Source organism: Pipistrellus hanaki (genome assembly GCF_964339955.1).
Source record: "Pipistrellus hanaki genome assembly, chromosome: 5".
In the NCBI taxonomy this organism is placed as follows: Eukaryota; Metazoa; Chordata; class Mammalia; order Chiroptera; family Vespertilionidae; genus Pipistrellus; species Pipistrellus hanaki.
Window position 1 is genome coordinate 38,307,664 of NC_140507.1, and position 26,153 is coordinate 38,333,816.

Here is a 26,153-nt window from a genome sequence, read left to right on the forward strand (position 1 = left end):
TTGGCCCCTGCAAGCCTGGGCCGGTGTGGGTGGCATCCCGCCGCCCTGCCAGGCGTGGCCCCGGTTGCCAACAACAAGCCAGGGCGGCCTCGGACGCCGCGGGGCGGGGGCGCCGCTCCCCGGGCCGGCCGCAGAGCTCCCGGCCGCCCGCCGCGCGAGGGCCAGCGAGCCAGCGCCGTGTCCTCCCTCCTCCTCCCGATCCTCCGGCTCCGCCTTCCCGGCCCCCGCCCCCGGCTGGCTCAGCCTCCTCCATTTTCCAGATCTTTCTCGAACCCGCAGCTCCACGAGCGGCCGTTGCCCGAGCGCTGCCGGAAGCGGCCGAAGCGGCGGCTCGCGCGTCCCCGGGAGGCCGAGCGCGCATGCGCGGAGCGCGGTAACCGCCGGTTGGAGGCGCCGGCCCGCAGCGCAGAGCGAGCCCGGCGGCGGCGGCCCCCTGCCTCTCCCGGCGGCCCGGCGCTGCCCTCGCTTTAAAGCGCAGCCACTTCGGGTCACCTCTCCTTTGCTTCCCGTAGGCGTCGCAAGCCCGGGAGCCGCAGCCCAGCCGAGGACGCGGTCCCTCCCCCGAAGCTTTCGGCACCCGCATCCCGACCTCTCGGCGGCGGGATGTCTGTGGTTGGCATCGACCTCGGCTTCCTCAACTGCTACATCGCGGTGGCGAGGAGCGGCGGCATCGAGACCATCGCCAATGAGTACAGCGACAGGTGCACCCCGTAAGTGCCGCGTCCGGCCCGATCCCCGGCCCCGGCGTCAGGTCCCTCCCGCCCGGGGACTCCCCGGGAGGCGCGCCGAACCCCGGTGACAGGTGCGGCGGCGGCTCCGGGGATCCGGGGCTCCGGGGCTCCGGGGCTGAGCTCTGAGTGTGCGCATCTCCGCTCGGTCCCCGCGCCCCGCCTCGTGCCCTGGCGGCCCTGCTGTTTAGTGTGCGGCTAGGGGTTGGGGTGGGAACCCCCTCGATGCGCTGAACATTAGAGAAAAATCTCCCGTTTCTTCCTAGTGGGGCTTGGGGGAAATCCCCGGCCGCAGGCTCACCCCCCTACCCCCTCCGCCCCTGCCAGCCGAGTGACGGATTCTGCATCCATTCTGCCCTTCTCTCCTGCATCATCTCCTCTCTCTCTCTCTCTCTCTCTCTCTCTCTCTCTCTCTCTCTCTCTCTCTCTCTCTCTCTCCTTTCTCGCCAAAAAGTAAGAAATTAGAGCTTAGACTGCGCGCATCGGAAGATGAGTTATAGGATCATCTGGCCCAGAAAGCTTTCCCCCCCCCTTTCTTTCTTTTTTTTAATTTTCTTTCTTTCTTTATTTCTTTTCTTTTCCTTTCTTTTTTCTTTTTTTATTTTCTTTTTTTTTTCTTTTTTCTTTTTCTTTTTAACCAGGTGAGGTGTGCAGGGTTTTTCCCCAGTGTCCCTGAGAATTCCAGGTAATGGCCGGGTTTCCAGGGGCGTGTGTATTAACACGAATTAACTAGGAGAGCATTGGGGGTGGGAGTCGTTGGCCTCTTGTATGGGTAATGCACATTCTTTAATGGGAAATGATGGCATTAGACTCCATCCAAAGCACATTTCTACAGAATGAATTGTGAGAGTGGGAGGCGGCTGTCCTGTATAAACATGCTTGAGGAGCTATTGTGTTGCGAACACTTGATGAAAGACTTAAAAGAAGTGGCATTATGTCATGGAAACATGCTCCATTGTTTCTCTGGTCTGGGAAGTTTGTTGACGAAAAGTATAATTAAGGCAGGGATATGATAAATTGGCTTCGTGTTGTAGGCTCTTGTTACCGGTAATTTTATGAGGAAACGAAGTTTCCATGTCTTCTATGGACAAGTAACTAAACATGTTCATTTGACCTTTACCAGTGATCCAAAATATAATAAATATAAACCTAATCTTAACCAGCATCAGTGTTAAGCTAAGACTTTAAACGATTAAATTACTGAAATTCTATAAATTTTTAAATGTGTCAAGATATCCAGGAGTAGCTTACTTGAAGCAGTCTGCTTTGGTTTCTTTGAAGAATATTCTAGAAGGTTTTATTTAACCTTTTCCAGCTATGTGTTATATTTCTATTGAAATTTTGTATTTATATACTCAAATATGAGCTTAGATGAGTTAATCTTCATAGTACTGTTAAAACTTCTTTTTACATTTAAAAAATGTTTTCCGTACTCTAGTTGTCAAGCTAACACGACACAGGTATTTCTGAGATAGAAATATATTATGAAAGGATTCTATGGAAAAGAGGAAAGAAATGCTCCATTCCCTTGGTTCAGTATCCATATAATTTTCACATTTGTTTCATTCTTTAACTTATTATTATGTTTAAATGAGAGAATACTGTGTGTAAACCAAGGACAGTTTAATGAAATAAATAATTGCTTAATTTTGGCCTACAATTAAGGGACTGAGGCCAGGTAATTTAATATATTAATTCTTCAGACTTCACCTCTGTAAAGTTGGGAGTGCTTGTACTAGCCTCTAATGTTGTGGATAAATTGAGGAGGGAGAAAGAAATTAACAGCATACATTAAAATTAGCTTAATTTTTCTGAAAATTTTCTTAAAAGAATAATTATACTAGCAGTACATGTTCATTGTAGAAATACAGGCACATTAAAAGATGAAATTAATATAACTGTTCCATCCAGAAATAAAATTTGCATGGTTTTTCTTGTGTGTAGCTTAAGAATACTTTATACTACTTTATATTCTGTAACCTCATTCTATCTAAAACATACCTTAACACTAATTTTAGCATTTTTAGCATTTCCTTAATTTAATCTATCCCTTATTGGACATTCAGATTGTTTATATATTTTTTTATAAACAACTAGAGATCCGGTGCATGAAATTGGTACCCGGATGTGTGTCCCTCAGCCCAGCCTGCACCCTCTCCAATCTGGGACCCCTCAAGCAATTTCCGACTGCCATTTAGGCCCGATCCCAGTAGGGGCAGTCAGACATTCCTCTCACAATCCAGGACTGCTGGCTTCCAACTGCTCCCCTGCCTGCCTTCCTGCTTGCCCCTAATCGCTTTAGCTTCTGCCTGCCAGCCTGACCACCCCCTTAACCACTCCCCTGCCAGCCTGATTGATACCTAACTGCTCCCTGGACATCCTGTTTGCCCCTAACTGTCCTCCCCTGCTGGCCTGTTCCCCCCCCAGGTGACCTCCCCTGCCAACCCAGTCACCCCTAATTGCCCTCCCCTGCCAGCCTCATCACCCCTAAAAATGCTAAAATTAATGTAAAGATATGTTGGTTACCAAACAGAATATAAAGTAGTATAATCTATTCTTAAACTGCTCTCCCCTGCTGATCTGGTGCTTCCACCAACTTCCTTCCCCTGCAGGCCTGGGTCCCCCCCCAAACTGCTTACCTCTGCAGGCCTGGTCAACCCTAACTGCCCTCCTTTGCAGGCCTGGTCCCTCCCAACTGACCTCTCCTGCAGGCCTGGTCCCCCCCAACTGCTCTTCCCTATAGACCTGGGTTTCCCCCACTGCTCTTCCCTTCAGGCCCAGTAGCCCCCAACTTCCCTCCTCTGCCAGCCTGATCACCCCTAACTGCCCTCCCCTGCAGGATTGATCACCCCCAATTGCCTTCCTTGGCAGGCCTGGTCACCACCCCCCATCCCCAACTGCTCTCCCCTGCAGGCCTGGGTCTTCCCCCAACTTCCCTTCCCTGCAGGCCCAGTCACCCCCAACTTCCCTCTCCTGCAGGCCTGCTCACCCCCAACTTTCCTCTCCTGCAGGCCTGGGACCCCCCCCCCCCCCAACTGCCCTCCTCTGTAGGCCTGGTCTCCCACAACTACTCTCCCCTGCAGGCCTGGGTCTCCCCCAACTGCCCTCCCCTGCAGGCCTGGTCCCTTCCAACTGCCCTTCCCTGCTGGCCATCTTGAGGTAGCATCTTATGTTCACATGGGGGCAGGATCTTTGACCACATGGGAGCAGCTATCTTGTGTGTTGGAGTGATGGTTAATCTGCATATTACTCTTTTATCAGATAGGATAGAGGCCTGGTGCATGGGTGGGGGCTGACTAGTTTGCTCTGAAGGGTGTCTTGGATCAGGGTAGGGATTCCCTTGGGGTGTGGGGCAGCCTGGGTGGGGGGCCTGTGGTGGTTTTCAGCCTGGCTACGCCCCCCCAGCAACCCAAGATAGGCCAGGGTTGGCTGGAAGCAGGTATCTGGGATTTATTTTATCTTCTGTAATTAAACTTTGTTGCTTTGAGCGGAGGCCAGGGCAGGCCAGGGCAGGCAGGAAGCTTGGCTTTCTCCATCACCGGGGGCAATCCAAGCCTCCTGCTCACTCCAGATCCATGGTGGCCACCATCTTAGTTGGGTTAATTTGCATACTTGCTCTGATTGACTGATGGGTGTAGTGGAGTGATGGTCAATTTACATGTTTCTCTTTATTAGTGTAGATGTGGCAATAACTATCTTTGTAACTAAAATTTTTTTAAGTACCTAATCTTTACTGGAATTTTTATGTGGCAGATACTAAGCTAAGATCCTTCTGTTTTAGAGAGAGGAAGGGAGAAGGATAGATAGAAACCTCTATCAGCTGTGTGACCCATTTACCCTATTGGGGATCAAGCCTGCAACCTAGGCATATGCCCTTAATGGGAATCTGACCATGATCTCCTGATTCATGGGCTAATGCTCAACCACTGAGCCACACTGGCTAGGCTATAAGTAAATTTTTTACTTTTAATTTCTTCAAATAAATTTTTAGAAATAGAATTAATGTGTGTACATTTGAAAGGCCTTAGATATGTTTGTACTGTTCAATTAAGTATACAGATGGGTATTGGAATTTCCATTCCAGGCTTAATTATATCAGAGTAATTAGTTTCATGAATTTTTTTTTAATATATATTTTTTATTGATTTTTTACAGAGAGGAAGAGAGAGGGTTAGAGAGTTAGAAACATCGATGAGAGAATCATCAATCAGCTGCCTTTTGCACACCCCCTACTGGGGATGTGCCTGCAACCAAGGTACATGCCCTTGACCGGAATTGAACCTGGGACCTTTCAGTCCGCAGGCTGACTCTATATTCACTGAGTCAAACCGGTTTCGGCCAGAGTAATTAGTTTCAAACGTGGGAAAAGAAAGTGCACCAAAGATCGTCATTCAATATCAGATTAAAGCATGTGGTCAATGTAAACATTCTGCCATGTTGATAATAGTGCTTGCACTATCATAAATACCTCACTATTTCTTTTAGTTTGGTATTACTAGCTATCTTTTTTCATTAGAAACCTAAAGCAGAGTTAAGTATCTTGGCCAAGAATTAGTAAGCTATAAAAGATTCAGTTCAGGCCACTTTGATTCCAGAACCCCAATGTGCTTCCATTATCTATTCACATGAGGAGGGTATATACAGACTAGATTACTGGGGATGTAATGATCAAAGAGATAAATTACCTGGGCAGTTACTGTACAGAGAAACATCTTTGTTCTAATAACAGACTCATCTATTTTTGGCTAGTTTCTAAGAAATATCTAGTTTTAAAATGTTTTAATATACTTTTAAGTTATTTTAATATATAAAAATTTAGTTTGTTTAAAAATTCATAAAAACATAATAACACAAAATATGTTAGTTAAACATAAAGGAAAGTGATGTGACTACTACCCTGTTTCCCTGAAAATAAGACAGTGTCTTATATTAATTTTTGCTCCCAAAGATGTGCTAGTCTTCATTATTTTTCCCTATTTCTTTATCAGTGTGTGAATAACCTGACAATATGGGAAAATACTATTTATACACTACATCTCACATTTTTGGGATGTCCTCTTTAATGCACAAAAATAGAAATCACTTACTTTGGGGTATTACAATTTTTTATACATCAAAAATGACAAACTAGCCCTGGTGAGGATTTTTTTTTAAGTAAAAAAAAAAAAAACACAAAACACCAAACTAAACAGATTAACAGTGATTATAGTTGGATAGAAGAACTTGATGGTGATACATTTTGGGGAAAGAGGAGGCTTTTACATTTTTTATTAAGTATTCTTTGTATTATATGAATTGCTTTTGTTTGTATATTTTACTATGAGCTTATGCCAATGTTGATATAAAATGCTGAGCCCAGAAGGCATGGCTCAGTGGTTGAGCATCAACAGTTCAATTCCTAGTCAGGGCACATGCCCGGGTTGCGGGTTCCATCCCCAGTGTGGGGTGTGCAGGTCTCACTCCCTCTTCCTTCCTCTCAAATATCAATAAAAATATATTTAAAAAATAAAAATAAAACAAAGTGCTGAGGAATTACACAAAGTAAATATTCCCCTTTGTCCCTTTACAACCACCTCTTAAACTTAAGTGTGTATGTTCCTAGTTTTATGCAAGTATGTGAGCGTTTGTACATAACTGGGATGTTTTTCTATATGTTTCTTAACAAATATAATTACATAATACACATTTTGCAATTGCTTTTAAAAAAATATATTGTGGACATCTTAAACTTATACATATGGCTCTTAATTTACTTTTTTAATGGTCATAAAGAATAGATAGACCGAAACCGGTTTGGCTCAGTGGATAGAGCATTGGCCTTCAGACTCAAGGGTCCCGGGTTTGTTTCTTGTTGGGAGCACATACCTTGGTTGTGGGCACATCCCCATTAGGGGGTGTGCAGGAGGCAGCTGATTGGTGTTTCTTTCTCATCAATGTTTCTAACTCTCTATCCCTCTCCCTTCCTCTCTGTAAAAAATCAATAAAATATATATATTTTTTAAAAGAATAGATAATAGATACACTGTTGTTAGTGGAAAATTCAAAATATTATTTTTCTGTCGACAAACAAAAATTCAATGAACACCTTTACTTTTTTAAAACTCAAATTGTGCTGAGATGGGTAGAAGGACAGACGTCTCACACTTTAGCATGCCAAAGCTAGGACTATAAAAATACTTTATTTTATGATTATTTTGATCCTCACCCGAGGGCATGGTTTTATTGATTTAAGGAAGGAAGGAAGGAAGGAAGGAAGGAAGGAAGGAAGGAAGGAAGGAAGGATCTTTTAGTATGAATATTATCTAAAATAAAACAAATCTTCACTCATTGCTTTGAATTTATGGGTGAGAAATTCTAAAGGGTTTCTAGAAGGCCAGGAATGAGAAATACAAATTACATAATACCTGAGTTTAAGATATTTGAAATGCCATTGGTAGTCTTTGTGGGTATGTGGTTGGTCACTACAGTATAAATTAATGAACATATCCATGTTTTGATAAAACTTTATTTACAAAAGTTAGTGGCAAGTAGTAATTTGCAAAGTGGTTAGAACTTTCAACTTACTGTGTACCATTACTTGTTTTTGAACTGGTAGATTTTAAGTAAGATATCTCTAATAATCTAATAGTTAAATAATATGTCTAATTTAATGCATCTAATCAACTTTTAAAACATTGTCTCTAATTATGTAAATGTTTATGATTTCTGTTAATGGTTTCAAGTTATGAACTAATTTATTTATGAACTATACTTACTAAAAGCATTTGGAAGCTCTTAAATATTTTAAATTTATTTTTATTGATTTCAGAGAGGAAGGAAGAGGGAGAGAGAGATAGAAACATCAATGATGAGAAAGAATCACCAATCCACTGCCTCCTACATGCCCCCTACTGGGGATTAGCCCACAACCTGGGCATGTTCTCCAACCTGGAATCAAACCATGACCTCCTGGTCATAGGTCAGCTCAACACCTGCCAGGCTTAAGTAAAATTTTATTATTTTCATACATTAAAATATTGTATACATTGTCCATACTGAAAGATTGGAACGTTTTTATTATTACTAAATATAAGGTCTAAAAGAAGCCTTATTTTTCTAAGAAAGCAAATCCTCCTATATAATAAAGAAGTAATATGCAAATTAACTGCCACTCCAACACACAAGTTGGCTGCCCCCATGTGGACACAAGATAGCCGCCAGGGGAGGGCAGTTGTGGTCAATCAGGCCAGCAGGGGAAGGCAGTTGGGAGGGACCAGGCCTGCAAGGAAGGGCAGTTGGGGGTGATCAGGCCTGCAGGAGAGGACAGTTAGGGGTGAACAGGCTGGCAGAGGAGGGTAGTTGGGGGCAACCAGGCCTGCAAAGAAAGGCAGTTGTGGGGGACCGGGCCTGCAGAGAAGGGCAGTTGGTGGTGACTAGGCCTGCAGGGGAGGACAGTTAGGGGGAACCAGACCTACAGGGAAGGGCAGTTAGGGACAATCAGGCAGGCGAGTGGTTGGGAACCAGCAGTCCTGATTTGTGAGAGGGATGTCCAACTGCCCGTTTAGGCCCGATCCTGGTGGTCCCAGATTGGAGAGGGTGCAGGCTTGGCTGACACACACACACACACACACACACACACACACACACACGCACACTATGCATGAATTTCGTGCACCGGGCCTCTGGTGGTAATAATAAGTCCTTTGAGAACATTCCTCCCTTACCTCCTACTAGGGCAACATTTTTCTAAAATAGTTAAGTTTAGGAAATAATAACCAGATGTTTTTGTGTTCTTTTTACAGCATAACTTCTCAGATTCCTTAATTATTACCATTGAAACACTCCAAGAATGTTTTTCCCAACTTATTTGAATGTCTAAGCCCATGGTCGGCAAATTGCAGCTTGTGAGCCACATGCGGCTCTTTGGCCCTTTGAGTGTGGCTCTTCAACAAAATACCATGACCTGGGCAAGTCTGTTTTGAAGAAGTGGTGTTAGAAGAAGTTTAAGTTTAAAAATTTCAATCATTGTACTGTTGATATTTGGCTCTGTTGACTAATGAGTTTGCTGACCACTGGTCTAAGCAATAATTTTCCACAGGACAATATTTAAAAAATGATCCAGTAGGTCAGTTGGAAGAGATTTTCCCCCCACAAGGGCACATCTGACAATATCAAGATATTTTTCATTGATACACTGGAGGGAGAGAGGGGTTAATGCTACTGGTATCCAGCAAGTAGAGTCCAGGGATGCTTTTAAAATCCTCCAGTGCACAGAATACCCCCACTCTGCCAACAAAGAATTGTCTGGCCCAAAGTGTCAATAGTGCCAAGGTTACTTTATGGACATGTTGGCAATCATAGTTGAAATTGGCAGTGTAAGGAGCTAACCACTTAGTTTAAAGCAGTTGATTGACCTCTCATATCATTATTAATTGAGCTATTGTATTTCTTAGAGTCTACTCAATGATAGCAGATGAAGCTAAAATAGTAATTGTGATCTTATAGAAACTGGCAAGGGAAGGTCAGAATTTTTAAAATGGGGATATATTAAAAGTTTAAGTCCTAAGTCAAGGCTTTTTGAATCCTAAGTTGGGATTAACAGTGAAGCAAAGAAATTTAGAGGGCTGACCTTTTAAGTGAGAAGTCTTTTAGTCTGCTGGCAGTATGTGTTTCCTCCATCCCAATCAGCATGGCCTTATAAAAATAGACTCTATAAGAGAGAGAGAAAGTTAATCTTAAATTTAAAGGTGAAATATAACTTTCTTAAAGTAATATACTGTCATTTGATTTTTATGTCCCTCCTCTACTAAAAGTGACATAGGACATTTAGAAGTTCTGTTTATTTGGTTAGAGTTCTGTGGCATTCTCTGAGAATCTGTGACAGCCAATATAGTGACAATATTAGATTGAATATTATGGATTTAACATGTATTGTAAACACTTTTTTTAAGGTATTTCTAAATAGTAGTTGAAATAACCTATAAAAGTGTAATATATGTGGATTTTATATTATATAGTTATTTAAATAGTTAATAACCTTTCCTTTAAAAATTTATATCTGCCTAATATGTGATATAAAGTGTCTATTTCACTTGTTATTACTAAAGTTTAGGTAAAAGTTTTAGAGTGAATGGGTATTTATTTAGATTTTTCTGAAAATCCTTGGCAGATACTTATTTAGTGGTTGTGTTATGGAATATTTTTGATGAAATTAAACAAAGAAAGGAGTTTGAAGACCTTTGGCAATATTTTAATTGTTTAGCTTTCTCTGTGAAGTAATATATGTCTGAAGTATATTTCAAAGAATCTAGCACTTAAGAAGTGATAGTTGTTGAATCAATCTTATTTGGATCTAGTGTTTCAAAAGAATTTAAACTCTTGAGAAATCAACCTAAGAATGAGATTCTGTGCACTCAAATAATGGTAGTGAAGTATTGAAAAGTTAAAAAGTATTCAGGAGATTACTGTGCTAAGTGAAATAAGCTAGTCAATGAACGACAAATACCATATGATCTCATTTATATGTGGAATCTAATGAACAAATAAACTGACCAAGGAAAGAGAAACAGAGGCATGGGTACATGGAACAGACTGACAGCTGTCAGAGGGGAGAGGAGAAGGGGACCGGAATAAAGAAGGTGAAGAGATTAGTCAAAGAACATAAACGGGATAAGCCATAAACACAGACAACAGTGTGGTGATGCCAGGGGGAGGGTTGTAAGCAGAGAACTTTCATGACCTTAGTCTTTAGGAGAATTTCTCTGGGTATCGTATTGAGAATAGACATATACTATATATTGGAAATGTCCTCAGCAAAGCACATTAAAGTGCTTTCTCTTTTCTTAAGCCTTTATTCAGAGATCACCTTTACTACTAGCTTTTTCTAAACCTTATTATCTAGATGTAATTCGTCTCCTTTTTTTTGCTACTGTCATTCATAATCATATTCTGATTTTTTTCAATAGACTACAAATTATTCAAGGAGAGTGATTGTAGCTAGCTAGTATGCACATAATGCCTGTAACTATTTGTTACTTAAATAATTACCTTAGTTACAATGGAAATCATGAAAATACTTTCTTGAATTATTACATTATTGATAATAAAGTTACTCTATACTTGCATTTATAAGCAGAATTATGTATAAATGCAGAAATAAAAACATTAATTGTATTATTCAAAGCATTTACCTATATTCACTTAATTAATACAGTCCTATGAGCAGGTATTACCATTACTACCTCCAGATGAGAAACTGAGGAAATAATGGTTAGGTGATTTCCACAAGGTTATTTACTTGTTATGTAGCAGAGCCAGGATTTAGATTCAAGCAGTCTGTCCTTACTGAATACAGTATATTTTTACATTGATTTTTAGAGAGGGTGGAAGGAAGGGAGAGAGGGGAGGGATAGAAAGAGAAACATCATTGTGAAAGAGTCATATCGATTGGTTGCCTCTTGCACTCCCTGGTTGGGGCTGGGAATTGAACACGAAGCCCATGTATGTGCCCTTGACCAGGAATCAAACCCGAAACCCGTAGGGCCAGGGCTCATGCTGGAACCACTGAGTAACATCAACCAGGGTGAATCCAGTTAATTTTATTAGTAGGTCAAAAACCAATAGAGCCGGGACCGGTTTGGCTCAGTGGATAGAGCGTCGGCCTGTGGACTGAAGGGTCCCGGGTTCGATTCCGGGCAAGGGCATGTACCTTGGTTGCGGGCACATCTCCAGTGTGGGGTGTGCAAGAGGCAGCTGATCGATGATTCTCTCTCATCGATGTTTCTGACTCTCTATCCCTCTCTCTTCCTCTCTGAAAAATCAATAAAATATATATTTTTTAAAAAACAATAGAATTTGAAAAACAGTTTTAGAAACCAATGTAGTGTTGCCACCAATAGAACATTTTTTAAAAGTATAACATTTATTCTAATCACTTTTCCATTTCTTATATGCAAAATTCTGATTTTAGATAACCTCTTTTTAAAATAGTACATGATTGCATTAACCCTTTTAATTTATTTTTATATAAGGTGAAGCAGAATAATAGCACATTGGTATAAAAACACCATGGAAAACAAAATTGTGTTTTTCCCCTTTTAGGGCCTGTATATCTTTGGGATCAAGAAATAGAGCCATTGGAAATGCAGCAAAGAGCCAGGTAAATTGTTAATGTAAATGTTTTGATTTATAGAAACAATGAACTGAATCTTGGTAACTAAGCTCCCATTTTACGTAAATTAAGAGTGAAAACAAAGAGTAGGGAAAATATGATAGATACTAAACCTTTGTATCTTACTATATATATTTGCTTTGGTTTATAAAATATTTTAAAATTTTATTTATTAAAAATCTTTAGTTGTGAAGTTAGGATGTTCCATCATATAACATCAATTTTCACTGGGTAGTCATTTTCTATGGGATATCCTATCTAGAATATGCACTTCAACAACAAGTGAGTGATGTCTTGTTAAAAAAAAGTGTGGAAGAATGGAGGAACTAATTTCCGGAGGAATCCAATGTGGCTACCAGTACTTGATATGGAATCTGTTTAAGTCTTCATATTTCTAGGCTTCTGAAATACTTATGGTAGCACATTCACTTTTAATATTCCAGGCTACAGGTTCATTGTCCATGGACTTAGTTTATTGCCCTAAACTAAAAGCCCTTAATAGTTTTCTTTTTAAATTTTAATATATACCTGGGTTTTCTTCATTATAAGATAACTTTGTTTAATGGGGCTTTTTCTTTATGACTTTGTAGGAATAATTGCTCATTTATCCAGGAATTTTGCTTATAATTTTTACCAAGTTTGTCTTTCAATTGGTCTAGATATGAATATGCTTGTAACTTCTTCTATTTTCATCTATATATATCACTTAGGCTTTTCATCACATACATATATATATATATATATATATATATATATATATATATATATATATATATATATAAAAGCCTAAGTGACCTTCCAGCCATTCGACTGCTTGACCAGTAGCTATGATGTTAAGTGACCACCGGGGGGCATGGAAACATGGAACAGACTAATGAATCTCAGAGGGAAGTGGGGAGGAGGAAGGGTGGGAAGAGATTAACCAAAAATCTTATGTGCATACTGGAGGCCCAGTGCATGGATTTGTGCACTAGTAGGGTCCTTCAGCTTGGCCTGTGGGGATCAGGTTAAAACCGGCAGTCCAACATCTCCCAAAGGGTCCTGGATTGTAAGAGTGCGCAGTCCAAGCTCAGGACTCCACCAGTGCACAAATCTGTGTACCGGGCCTCTAGTTTGTACATAAATGTTGAGTTGGTTCCAAAATGCCCCCTTCACTAAAGTTTGCATCTCATTTTCTGGCTAATCTTCTCAGTGTATCAATAGATATCAAAGTCTCTAAAGAAAGTTATAGCTCCTAAAGAGCTAAAGACGAACATGGTAATTCAAGATTCCTGCAGTTTTCAGTCTCATAATTGAAGATCAACATCTATTTGGCTTTTAAAGGTCAATAAGAGGGCACAAATAGATCTCAGTAATATTCTATTGTTAGAACTATGTGTTCTAGTTAAAGAAAAATTTGCTTTATCAAAGTACAAGCCATTTACTAATTAGCACTTTAATTAGTAGCACCATGCTTTATGGAAAGAGTTTTAATTTACAAGCCTAGGAGCAATTCGTTGCAATGGAAGCAACATAGTAGTACATGAGAAATGTCATAAAGAATTACATATTCAGCCGAAACTGGTTTGGCTCAGTGGATAGTAGGGGTGTCGAACTCAATCAGAGAAGGGGCCAAAATCTAAAATCCAGCCTAAATCGCGGGCCGAATGGTTTACTGAACAGTCATAAACTGACAATGTCATAAACTGACAGCGGAGTGCAGTGATGACAGCGCGGTGCGGGCCACATTGCAAGGCCTGGCGGGCTGGATTTGGCCCGCGGGCCTTATGTTTGACACATGTGGGATAGAGTGTCAGCCTGCGGACTGAAGGGGCCTGGGTTCAATTCCGGTCAAGGGCATGTACCTCGGTTGTGGGCACATCCCCAGTAGGGGATGTTTCTAACTTCCTGTCTCTTTCCCTTCCTCTCTGTAAAAAAATCGATAAAATATATATTTTTTTAAAAAGAATTACATATCAGAGGAAAAGAAAGACCAGACAATAAAAAACATATTAAATAAAAACAAATGAAAGTGGAAAGAAATAAGAGAAATCAAAGATGCTAATTTCCTTGAGCAGCAATTTCAACCTTTTTCATCTCATGGCACACATAAACTAAAATTCTGTGGGACACCAAAAAATTTTTTTTTGCCAATCTGACAAAAAAAAATATGATTTCGATTTATTTACAAAAATAATAATAATAGTGATTACCTACCCTATTGCTCCAAAGTGACTTTTAAAAAAAAACTCCGTTGCCTATACTTGTATATAAGGAGTTCTAGTACCAAGAATTAACCAATCAGGCACAGTTAGATGCAACTCTATTATATAACCTATGTATTTATGGTTCAAGACAAGGCATTCACATTTGATTGCTACTGTCATGTTGGCTATTGTCATTTTTTATTTGACAATCTAAGGGAAAAGGAGATCAGTGCCCCTGACTAAATTATCAGGTACTTCATTTTTTAAAAATTCTTGTGGCAAACCACTTGAAAATCACTGTACTAGAGCAAAAGTGTTGAGTAAAACCAGACACAGGTTGTAGATCAGTTTTATTATTTGAAAAATATTTAAATTTTATTCTTTCTTTTTTGAAGACAGTGATTTTATATCTAACTTTCCAAGGAAAGGAGGAATATTGGGGGTGGGGGTGGGGAATAGTTTACATGCTTATGTTCTCATTGTATAATTTTACTATTAGTAGGAAACCAGAAAAATGAATGTGTGTAATTCTGCACTTGGATGTGTAGGATAGAGACTTATTGGTTCTCAGGTATTAGAATAGTGTTTTATGTTGCATTTATTAAGTAACAGATAAAGTGTTTACTGCCAACAGATAGTAACAAATGTAAGAAATACAATTCATGGCTTCAAAAAGCTTCATGGACGATCATTTGATGATCCTATTGTGCAAACTGAAAGGATCAGGATTCCCTATGAGCTTCAGAAAATGCCTAATGGAAGTGCAGGAATTAAGGTAAGTTTATATTCCTGAAATACAAACATATTTGAATTAAAGAAACCAAATACCCTATTTTTCTTCTTTATTGTTAGCTAGGAAGTTGAATGATAGAAATTGCTTTTTGTGGGAGGTAAGGATATGTAACAGGTAAAGACACTTTTGCAACTAATTTGTTTGTAACAATGTGTTAGGCATTGAAACTTCAGAACTAACAGATTATGACACTAGAACAGTCTTTTTGGAATATAACTTCCTTGAGCAACGACTTTGCCTTTTTCAATGTTGTATATCCAACATGTATAGTGGAGATTTTTAAAGAATATTTATTGGATGAATAAATGACTCAATAAAAATCTCTCAACTTTTGGTTTCAGGTGCGGTACCTAGAAGAAGAGAGACCTTTTGCTATTGAGCAAGTTACTGGAATGCTGTTGGCTAAGCTTAAAGAGACCTCAGAAAATGCTTTAAAGAAACCAGTAGCTGACTGTGTGATATCAGTAAGTTTTACTTCAGTAATGAGTACTCTTGAATCCTATTTTCCAGTGTACTATAGTCCTTCCTTATCCATGGGGGTTAAGTTCCAAGACCTAGTGGATGCCTCAAACCATAATACCAAACCTATATCTGTACTATGATTTTTTGTATGCATACATACTTTTTCACTTAAAGAAAGGAAGCACTTTACAGTCTCTCTTTGGCATATTCGAATTACCAGCATCACTACTCTTGCACTTTGGGGCCATTATGAGTAAAAAAGGGTGACTTGAACACAAGCACTGTGGTACCACAACAGTCAATATGATAACCGAGGAGGCTATTACATAGGCCCCTGGGCAGAGAGTGCATACAGCATGGATACTTGGGACAAAGTGATGAGTCACCAGGCAGGACAGAGCAGGATAATACTAGATTTCATCACACTACTCAGAAGAGCATACAATTTAAAACTTATGAATTATTTATTTCTGGTATTTTCCATTTAGTATTGTCAGAACTTGGTTGACCATGGATAATTGAAACCCTGGAAAGCAAAACTGTGAATAAGGGAAGCATCCTGTATTGTTATATTTAATGATTTTCTTCCTTTCTTTATTGCTTCTGCCCTTATCCAGTAATAAACTAAATCCAGTTTTACTTTTTTGTTGTTGTTAATCCTCACCGAAGGATATTCTTCCATTAATTTTTATTTTATAGAGAGTGGAAGGGAGAGGGCAAAACACAGAGAGGAAAATGTTGATGTGAGAGAGACAAATCGATTGGTTGCCTCCCATATGAGCCCTGACTAGGGCCAGGGATCAAGCTTGTAATGGAGTTACATGCCATTGAATGGAAGCAAACCCAGGACCCTTCAGTCCACAGGCCAATCGCTCTATCCACTGAGCCAAATTGGCTTGGGCTCCATTTTTACTTATAGATTAAAAAGAAAGTACCTTATTTGGTAAAATTTAGGAGAGAGGTTTCCAAAAGTCATTTATGATAATCAATGAATCTTTTAAAAAATACAACTAATGTATGTGATTAGTGGCTTCTGTAAATGCCACTTCTCCCTAAGAATCTTTCCAGGGAGCACTGACTTTCCTACCTCTAGGGACTTGAACATTGTATCTCAAAGGTTGAAAACTCCCACATGGGATTTTTAGAGTGTGAATATTCTGTATCAGAAAGAAGAGGTTTTAATTTTAATGATAAATTGGATATATTTAATATGTATACTTTCTAAAGTTTTGACATATGCATATACCTATAAAATCATTATCACTATAATAAACATATTCCCTTGTGCCTTTTTAAAGATAAAATTTGTTGGTTTTATAAGCTGTACAATGTGATGCTTTCATATCATAGTGAAATGATTAGTGCTATCAAGCTAATTAAAATTAACATATCCACCTCCTCATATGGTTACCTTTTATTAATTTATTTTTGTGTGTGTGTGATGAGAGTACCTGACCTACTTTCTTACACAATTTCCATGATACCGTATTATAAACTACAGAGCCCATGTTGTATATTAGATGAACTAATATATTTTTTCATAGGCCAAACTAACATAAGAAGGATTTTAGACTAACATATTTTGGAAGTCCTGCAGTATTATTCCATATTATTTGTTGCTTTACAATTGTTTGTACTTTAGGTCACCATTTTATGATATAAAATAGCCAAACTTAAAAACAAAAACAAAAACAAAAAAAAACAACAGCTGAAACCGGTTTGGCTCAGTGGATAGAGCGTCAGTCTGTGGACTGAAGGGTCCCAGGTCAATTCCGGTCGAGGGCATGTACATTGGTTGTGGGCACATCCCTGGTGGGGGGTGTGCAGGAAGCAGCTGATAGATGTTTCTCTCTCATCGATGTTTCTAACTCTCTATCCCTCTTCCTTCCCCTCTGTAAAAAAATCAATAAAATATATTTTTTTAAAAACAAAAAAAAAACAATGCCTGTCCCCCTGGGTCTCTCATAGTGCCCCATGCCAGAACAAACTGTGACCTTGAACCATAGCCTGCAGGCACTGAAGCAGGTTACACAGTGGGTTGGGGGATGGAGGGCAGTGGAAGAGTATGTTTTCTCATTTCTTTCTTTCTTTCTTTTTTTTTTTTTTAAATATATTTTGTTGATTTTTTTACAGAGAGGAAGAGAGAGGGATAGAGAGTTAGAAACATCAATGAAAGAGAATCATTGATCAGTTGCCTCTTGCACACCCCCTAGTGGGGATGTGCCCACAACCAAGGTACATGCCCTTGAGCGGAATTGAACCTGGGACCTTTTAGTCCACAGGCCTACGCTCTATCCACTGATCCAAACGGGTTTTGGCATGTTTTCTCATTTATTTCATTAGAACACCATTCTTTGCCTTAAGCTGTACACAAGTTTTAGTGTAATTTACATTTTTCAGCTAATGAAATGTTAAAGTAAAACATACTACATAAATTTTATATACTTGTTGTTTTTAAATATCAGATTCCCAGCTTTTTCACTGATGCTGAGAGAAGATCTGTGATGGCCGCAGCCCAGGTTGCAGGTTTAAATTGTTTAAGATTGATGAATGAAACTACTGCAGGTGAGCACTTCGCTGTTTGAAATTACATAAAAAAATACTGTTAATTTTTAAAAACTTATGTACTGGTTCTTGTAAGCTTTTCATTTTGGAGTATAAAAGTTTGGCATGTTTTACATTGGCTATAAGAATCATTAATCTTCAAGAGTTATAAATGAGTACAGAAAAAAATAAAATTTAAAATATTAATTAAGCAAATTATGAAGTTAATTTGAACTTAATTTGTATTACCCTACTGTGTATTAAAGTGTGTAGTATCAAAGTGATTTATCTGTTTCCATCTGACTGCTATACTGAAAGTAACCTAATTCTTTGTTCTTACACAGTTGCACTAGCATATGGAATTTATAAACAGGATCTTCCCCTGTTAGATGAGAAACCAAGAAATGTAGTATTTATTGATATGGGACATTCTGCCTACCAAGTCTCACTTTGTGCTTTTAACAAAGGAAAACTTAAAGTAAGTAAATAAGTGATTTGCAATATTTAGCTTTAATGGTTCAGAGCATTTAAGACCATATAGAGAACCTTTATGTCTGGATTTAAAAATCTATGAAAACTGTGAACTTGAGCAAGGTACGTAACCTCTCTAAACCCTAGGTTTCTCACCTGGGGTTACCATTCTGAGGACAAAAGGAGTTGACTTATACAAAGTGCGTGGAATGCCACATTGTAGATACTATAATATTCATTAGCTATTTGTATTATTGTTGAGGTATTACATTAGCTATCAAATAATTTTACATATTTATCTATAAATATACATAAGGAAACATTTTAAAAAATGATTCCATTGTTTTTGGAAACCTTTGTATCCAGGAATCCTAATAAAAATTTTCTACAATGTGGCATTATTTATTTGCATGTGCTTATTTTCTTATAATCTATATTTGGTTTTATATTTATTTTTACATTGGTTATCTTATCCAGACTTACACATTCTCTCCATTATGGACATGTATAGAATTGACTAGAAGATGAAATGCTTTGGGTTATCCAACATCTTTTAGAGCCTTTTGTCTTACATATATATATAAAGCTAACATGCTAAGTGTCTAACTGTCCAACCGGTCGCTATGATACGCACTGACCACCAGGGGACACATGCTCAACAGAGGAGCTGCTGTGATGCGCACTGGCCATTTACAGAGAAATGGCACCACAGAGCTGGCGCCCACAAAACAACACTCGGCTTCTCCCAAGTGGAACACAGGCCCCACCACCATCCCAAGTGACAGCCCACCAAATCGCAGCCAACGCTGGTGCCGAGACCCCATAGTGCAAAATGTGGTTCACAGCCCAGCCCAGCCCAGCCCAGCCTGGAAATGGTGGCTGTGGGCGCCAGATAATGACATCATGTAGCAACTTCTGGCTTCCTCTCCCAAGTTATGATTAGCCTTCTTGCAGTTTTTTCAGCCCAGGAACACAACTTGCTTTATAGCCAGGTGCAAACATTTCACACTTTAACCAAATGTCTGTGAAGCATTTTCCTGTGCCTCATCTCATTTGATCCTCACAGAAGTCCTGGAGTAGGTAGACAGGAGACTAAGTCAAATCCTTTTTTCTTTTCATTAGCCAGAAAACAGATTTAGAAAGTTTAGAAACTTGACCTGACTGAAAAGAAGTAAGAAATGGTTGAATTGAAAATGACTTCAGGTTTTCTCACTGCACAGAATATAGTCAAACACTGATATACTTAAATATTTTATCCTTTGTTCTCCCTGTGTGGTCTACAATAATTTGCTTCGTGTTGATATTTACTGCTGTGTTGCTTCTGACAGTTACCTGAAAGAGAAGTTGGGGTGCTTCACTGGGCTGGAAAAGTTTAGCTAAATCAGAAAGCAGGTCTAATTAAGCAAGTTTATCAATATACTAGAAGCCCTGTAAACAAAATGCATGCACAGGGGATGGGGGAGTTCCTCAGCCCAGCCTACACCCTCTCCATTCTGGGACCCTATGGATTTGGTCCACACCAGCAGTTGGAAATCCCTCTTCCAATCTGGCTCCTAACTGCCTCTTCCTGCCAGCCTGATCGCCCCCTAACCACTCTGCTGCCAGCCTGATTGACATCTAACTGCTCCCCTGCCGACCCAATCACCCCCAACTGCCCTCCCCTGCCGACCCAATAGCCCCCAACTGCCCTTCCCTGCAGGTCTAGTCCTCACCTGCCAGTTTGGTCGCCCCCCAACTGCCTTCCCCTGTTTTCCTGTTTGCCCCCAACTGCCCTCCTCTGCTGGCCTGATCTTCCACAACTGCCCTTCTCTGCCAATCATCTTATGGCAGCCATCTGGTGATGGATTGTGAGGCGGCCATCTTTTGATGGCATGATGGCCACCTAGGCTTTTATTAGTATCCTACCTAATAAAAGAGTAATATGCAAATTAACCACTCTGCTCCACAAGTCATGCCCACCAGCCAATCAGAGCGAGTATGCAAATAAACCCAACCAAGATAGCTACAGCCACAGAGAGCAGGAGGGAGCCGTTTCCCCAGCAACGGAGGAAAATGAAGGAAGCCAAGCTTTCCACCTGCCCTTGCCAGCCTAAGCCTCCACTCAAGGCTACAAAGTTTCAATTATAGCAGGTATACAAATCCAAACAGAAATGGCTGCTGCCCCTGAGCAAGCAGGAGGCTTGGCTCCGCTCCAGGCTACAAAGTTTCAATTGTAGAAAGTAAATGTATCCCATATACCAGGGCCTCCGCTTGGGTCACTGGGGGGCATGGCTGGCATCCGCTTGGGTCACTGGGGGGCATGGCTGGCCTTCAAACGACCACAGTCCCCTCACTTAGGCTGCCCTACGCCCCAAGGGAGCCCCCACCCTGACCCGGGATACCCTTCAGAGCAAACCAGCTGGCCCCCACCCATGCACCAGGCCTCTATTCTATCTAATAAAAGAGTAATATGCAGATTGACCATCACTCCAACACACAATATGGCTGCCCCCATGTAGTCAAAGATCTGGCTCCTATGTGGACACAAGTTGGCCAACAGAAGAGGGTAGTTGTGAGGGACCAGGCCTGCAAGGGAGGGCAGTTGTGGGTGATCAGGCAAGTAGGGGAGGGCAGTTGGGAGGCACCAGGCCTGCAAGGGAGGGCAGTTAAAGGCAATGAACCCTGCAGGGGAAGGGCAGTTAGGGGTGACCAGGCCGGCAAAGGAGGGAAGTTGGGGGTAAACGGGCTAGCAGGGGAGCAGTCAGACATCAATCAGGCTGGCATGGGAGTTGTTAGGGGGTGATCAGGCTGGCAGGCAGAAGCGGTTAGGAGCAAGCAGGAAGGCAGGCAGGGGATCAGTTGGAAGCCAGCAGTCCTGAATTGTGAGAGGGATCCCAGATTGGAAAGGGTACAGGCTGGGCTGAAGGACAACGCTCCACCTTCCTGACCCCATGCACAAATTTTGTGCACCAGGCCTCTAGTAGATATATAAAGCTCTCACTGTCACCATACACATGCGTGTTTTGATCTGTCATTGTCATTTATGAATTTGGTTGACACTTCTATCATAGAGAAAGGGCAAATAGCGATATTTCTTCTAATTAATTTCCTTTCAATGTGCATGAATTTGTGCATGGGGCCACGAGTAGTTTATATGACTCTAACACCTCCTTGTAATCAGAAAATTAGATGGAGATGACTTACACTAAAAATTCAAGATTAACTACCAAGAATGGAGGTTTTATTCTTGGTAGTTAATCTTGAATTTTTACTTAAGGAAAAGTAAATTAAAAATTTCTTTTCTGCCAGGACCAGTTTGGCTCAGTGGTAGAGCGTCGGCCTGGGGACTGAAAGGTCCCGGGTTCGATTCTGGGCAGGGGCATGTACCTTGGTTGCGGGCACATCCCTAGTAGGGGGTGTGCAAGAGGCAGCTGATCGATGATTCTCTCTCATCGATGTTTCTGACTCTATCTCTCTCTTCCTCTCTGTGAAAAATCAATAAAATATATTTTTTTAAAAAATTTCTTTTCTTTTTAGTAAATACTTAGAGTAGTGATCATAGAACTCTTTGAACATTTGATAAAATCTATTCTCTCCAAAAGGATGTACATTTGTACAAGTCACATACTACCGTAATACAACTTTGCATGTTACTGGACCATGTAAGAAGTTTGTGCATGGATTCCCCATGTTAGTCTGTGGGAGAACATACCAGTCAGATTATGCCCACTTCGTACTATCATGTTTACCACTAATCTACCACCCATCCTTGTGGGAGAAAAAAGCTGCCGACAAATACAAGCAGTGGGACTCCATGTTTTAGTAGTTACTTTGTAAGTAGGCATTTCTGCCCTCTACAATGGGGAGAGAGACTACATATCTTGGTCCTATGACTTCCAAGAGCTTTAGAGTTGAAGTTCTGTGACTTGTCTATTCTTGTTCCACCTGATTGCTAGCTGGAGCTTATTGGTCAGCATGTTTACCATGTCAAATTCTTGTCATTTTTTTTAAGTTGTGTCTTTTTAAAACATATATATTTTATTGATTTTTTTACAGAGAGGAGGAGAGAGGGATAGAGAGTTAGAAACATCGATGAGAGAGAATCATCGATCAGCTGCCTCTTGCACACACCCTACTGGGGATGTGCTGCAACCAAGGTACATGCCCTTGACTGGAATCGAACCCGGGACCTCTCAGTCCACAGGCCGACGCTCTATCCACTGAGCCAAACTGATTTTGGCTCTTGTCATTCTTCTTCATACTTTTCGGTGTTCTTTTTTTTTTCCTCATGTATTCTTTTGTTTTTCTGTATTTTTATAAAAATAGACTTGTTTTTTGTTTTTGTTTCTTAATAATTTAAGTTCTACTCCCTGAACTATACATTGACCAATTATATTATTTTAGGGTTTAATCTTTGGATCAGCTTTGCTTAGCTACTTTATTTTTGGTTATGTATTTATGACTATTTCTTTGTTCTGTTAAACTTAGTTTTTGGCCTACCTATTCAGTGCTGTTATAGAATAAAAAGCTGTGTAATGGTAAAGTTTTAGTTGTTGTAACTCATTTATTTCAGAATTAGTTATTAAAAATATTTTTATGGATTTCAGAGAGGAAGGGAGAGGGAGAAAGAGAGAAAAACATTAATGATGAGAGAGAATCATTGATCGACTGCCTCCTGCACATCCTATACTGCGATTTTAGCCCACAACCCAAGCATGTGCCCTGACCAGGAATCAAACCATGACCTCCTGGTTCATAGGTCATTGCTCATCCATTGAGCCATACTGGCCAGGCTAGAGTTACGGTATTCTTAAATTATGATATGTTGATATGTAACCTAAAGCAGATAATTCAGAGTGAGTACATATTCTGGCTAAATATAATTGATATGAGGACTTCAAATTTGGTACCCCAGTGGGTTTTGACAAGTTTTTTGGGTTTGATTTTATTTTAATTTTAAAAGGGTATTTTTGTTTGTTTGTTTGAAAATATATTTCTTAAAATTCCATTCTGGTTTTTCAATTAAACAGGTATTGGCTACTACCTTTGATCCATATTTGGGTGGCAGGAACTTTGATGAGGCTTTAGTAGACTACTTCTGTGATGAGTTCAAGACCAAATATAAGATAAATGTGAAAGAAAATGCTCGAGCCTTGTTGCGTTTATATCAGGAATGTGAAAAATTAAAGAAGCTAATGAGTGCAAATGCGTCAGATCTTCCACTGAACATCGAGTGTTTCATGAATGATCTTGATGTTTCTAGTAAAATGAACAGGTACCATGTATGTTTTCAGTTGGGAAAGTGTTTGCTTATTTTATAATGTTGAGATTCTGTTATTTTTGAAGATATGCTTGATTTTTAGGTTTCAAATAGTGAATTTTATTTCATTTTTCCACAGGGCTCAATTTGAACAATTATGTGTTTCCCTCCTTGCCAGAGTTGAACCACCATTAAAAGCAGTACTGGAACAAGCTAGTAAGTGGAGATTATTGGACTAACCATGGAAACTGTAGCATGGTATTATTCATTTGAATGGTATAGGACAGCTATTTTCAGTCAGTATGCTGCAAGAATTTTTCAAACATATAATACCTGTCTATTTAATCAGGGACAATGACACTTATTTCCCTTAGATTATCAAATAAAAAAATGACAACAGCCAGCACAATAATAACTATCCACTGTGAATGAATCAAAATTTTACCTATTTTTTTGTGTGTGAGATAGGCAAAAAATATAATTTTGGTGTGCCACAGAATTTTAGTAATTGGTTTATATATGCTATGAGAGGAAAACAGTTGAAAATATCTGGTGTTGGAAATGGTAAAACTATAAACCTTCATTCTTTTTTTGAATATTTGTATTCCTCATTTCAGAGGAGGAGATTATGACTTTGTTAATCAGCTTAACAATAACCCAAAACCTTCGGACCAACTATGACTCTTTATTGATAAAAATAAGATAGTAGAAATCTGGGTTTTTGAGAACTTATCCTGGTTCATTTTATTATTTATATCATACAACTAATGCTAGTAAAACTAAGGTGTTTAGAAGACTTCTAACATGAAGGTAAAGTAGAAATGGGACCCTAGCTGGTTTTTCTCAGTGATTAGATCAATGGCCTGTAGATTGAAGGGTCTGATTCCAAACAAGGACACGTAACTCAGTTGCAAACTCGAAATCCTTGGTTCTGGTCTCCCCAGTTTTAGTCGGGGCACATGCAGGAGGCAAGTAAGCCATGTGTCTCTCACATCAATGTTTCCCTTTCTCTCTACCTTTGCTCCCTTCCTTCCACTTTCACTAAACATCAGTAGAAGAATATCCTCAGGTGAGAATTAAATTTTTAAAAAAGTAGAAATGGAAATATGCTTGCCTGTTGTTAAAGTTTTTGGTAATAATTAAAAGTATCTTCTGTGGGAAAAAATTCTAATTAAAAACTGTTCCCAAGGAAAGAAGTATATTTTGCCCTTTAAAAAAATTGCTTTTGTGTGGATTCTGGAGGTGAAAGATAAAACATTGAAAGACTCTGGAGATTCCCTTTAAAGCCCATGAGACCTGGCTCAGTGGATAGAGCATCGGCCCTCGAACTGAAAGGTCCCAGGTTCGATTCCGGTTAAGGGCACGTGCCAGGTTGTGGACTCAATCCCCAGTAGGGGGTATGAAAGAGGCAGCCACTCAGTCATTGATATTTCTCTGAAATGAGTAAAAACATATTAAAAATAAGTAAATAAATAAAGTCCATGAGGTACTTGTTCTTATTATCACTCTGTCACCAAGTGCAATGCCTGACACATAGGTAGTACTTATTAAATTTCACCTTTTAATTGCCCATCTTCTTTCCTTTTTTTCTTGTTTTGAGCAAATGAAATATTCACTTTTTAATAAAGTACTTTCCAAGGTCTGCTTTCTACATTGTTACAAAGATTACCTTATTTTTCTCAATTAAAAAATTTTGCTTTCCAGACTTACAGCGTGAAGACATAAGTAGTATAGAAATTGTAGGAGGAGCAACTCGAATTCCTGCAGTAAAGGAACATATCACGAAATTCTTCCTTAAAGACATAAGTACCACATTAAATGCTGATGAAGCTGTTGCAAGAGGATGTGCATTACAGGTATGATTAATATTAGTTGTATTTTGGAATGTGTATTTTTCCAGAAATATGGTGATAGACCTAAAAGGAGTTTAAATATTATCTAGTCTAACCACTTGTCAATAGGCTAAAAGTAAATTGAAATTATTCCTGAAAAGTAAGTCTTATGTCTTTCCTATTTTTTATTTCTGTTAAGTATATTTTTATTGATTTCAGAAAAGAAGGGAGATGGAGAGAGAAATAGAAACATCAATGATGAGAGAGAATCATTGATTGGTTGCCTCTTGCAGGCCCTTTACCAGAAATCAAGCCTGCAACCTGGGTATGTGTCCTGACCAGAATTGAACCTTGACCTCCTGGTTCAGAGGTTGATACTCAACAACTGAGCCACACTAGCCAAGCTACTTATAATTTTACACTATCATAAAACAGTATGTCTATAACTTTTATTTTATGAATCCATATAATTATTCCCATTAAAAATTCTTTTTGGGGGTTTTAAAATATTTTTGTATTAATTTGTTAAGGTCACAGAAAAAGTACTCTGACACTTTCATTAAAAAAATATATTTTATTGATTTCAGAGAGGAAGAGAGAGGGAGAAAATCATGGAACAGTTGCCTCCTGCATGCCCTACTGGATTGGGCCTGCAACCCAGAAGGTTCCATGATTGGAAATCAAATTGTGATCTCCTGATTCAAACACTTAGCCACTGAATCACACCAGCTGGGCAACACTTTTAACTG

General features: G+C 39.6%; 1 protein-coding gene across 1 annotated transcript in view; it reads left to right on the forward strand.

Annotated features, from left to right (window-relative positions):
- The first annotated feature begins 287 nt into the window (after positions 1–287).
- Positions 288–26,153, forward strand: part of HSPA4L (heat shock protein family A (Hsp70) member 4 like) — a 56,978-nt gene continuing 31,112 nt past the window's right edge. The window contains exons 1-9 of the mRNA XM_084884602.1: positions 288–710; positions 11,808–11,865; positions 14,698–14,838; positions 15,198–15,320; positions 17,784–17,883; positions 18,207–18,340; positions 23,343–23,587; positions 23,712–23,788; positions 25,277–25,428. Of these exons, the coding sequence (XP_084740728.1) occupies positions 604–710; positions 11,808–11,865; positions 14,698–14,838; positions 15,198–15,320; positions 17,784–17,883; positions 18,207–18,340; positions 23,343–23,587; positions 23,712–23,788; positions 25,277–25,428 (1,137 nt within the window). The 5' untranslated portion in view covers positions 288–603. The remainder of the gene's footprint in view (positions 711–11,807; positions 11,866–14,697; positions 14,839–15,197; positions 15,321–17,783; positions 17,884–18,206; positions 18,341–23,342; positions 23,588–23,711; positions 23,789–25,276; positions 25,429–26,153) is intronic.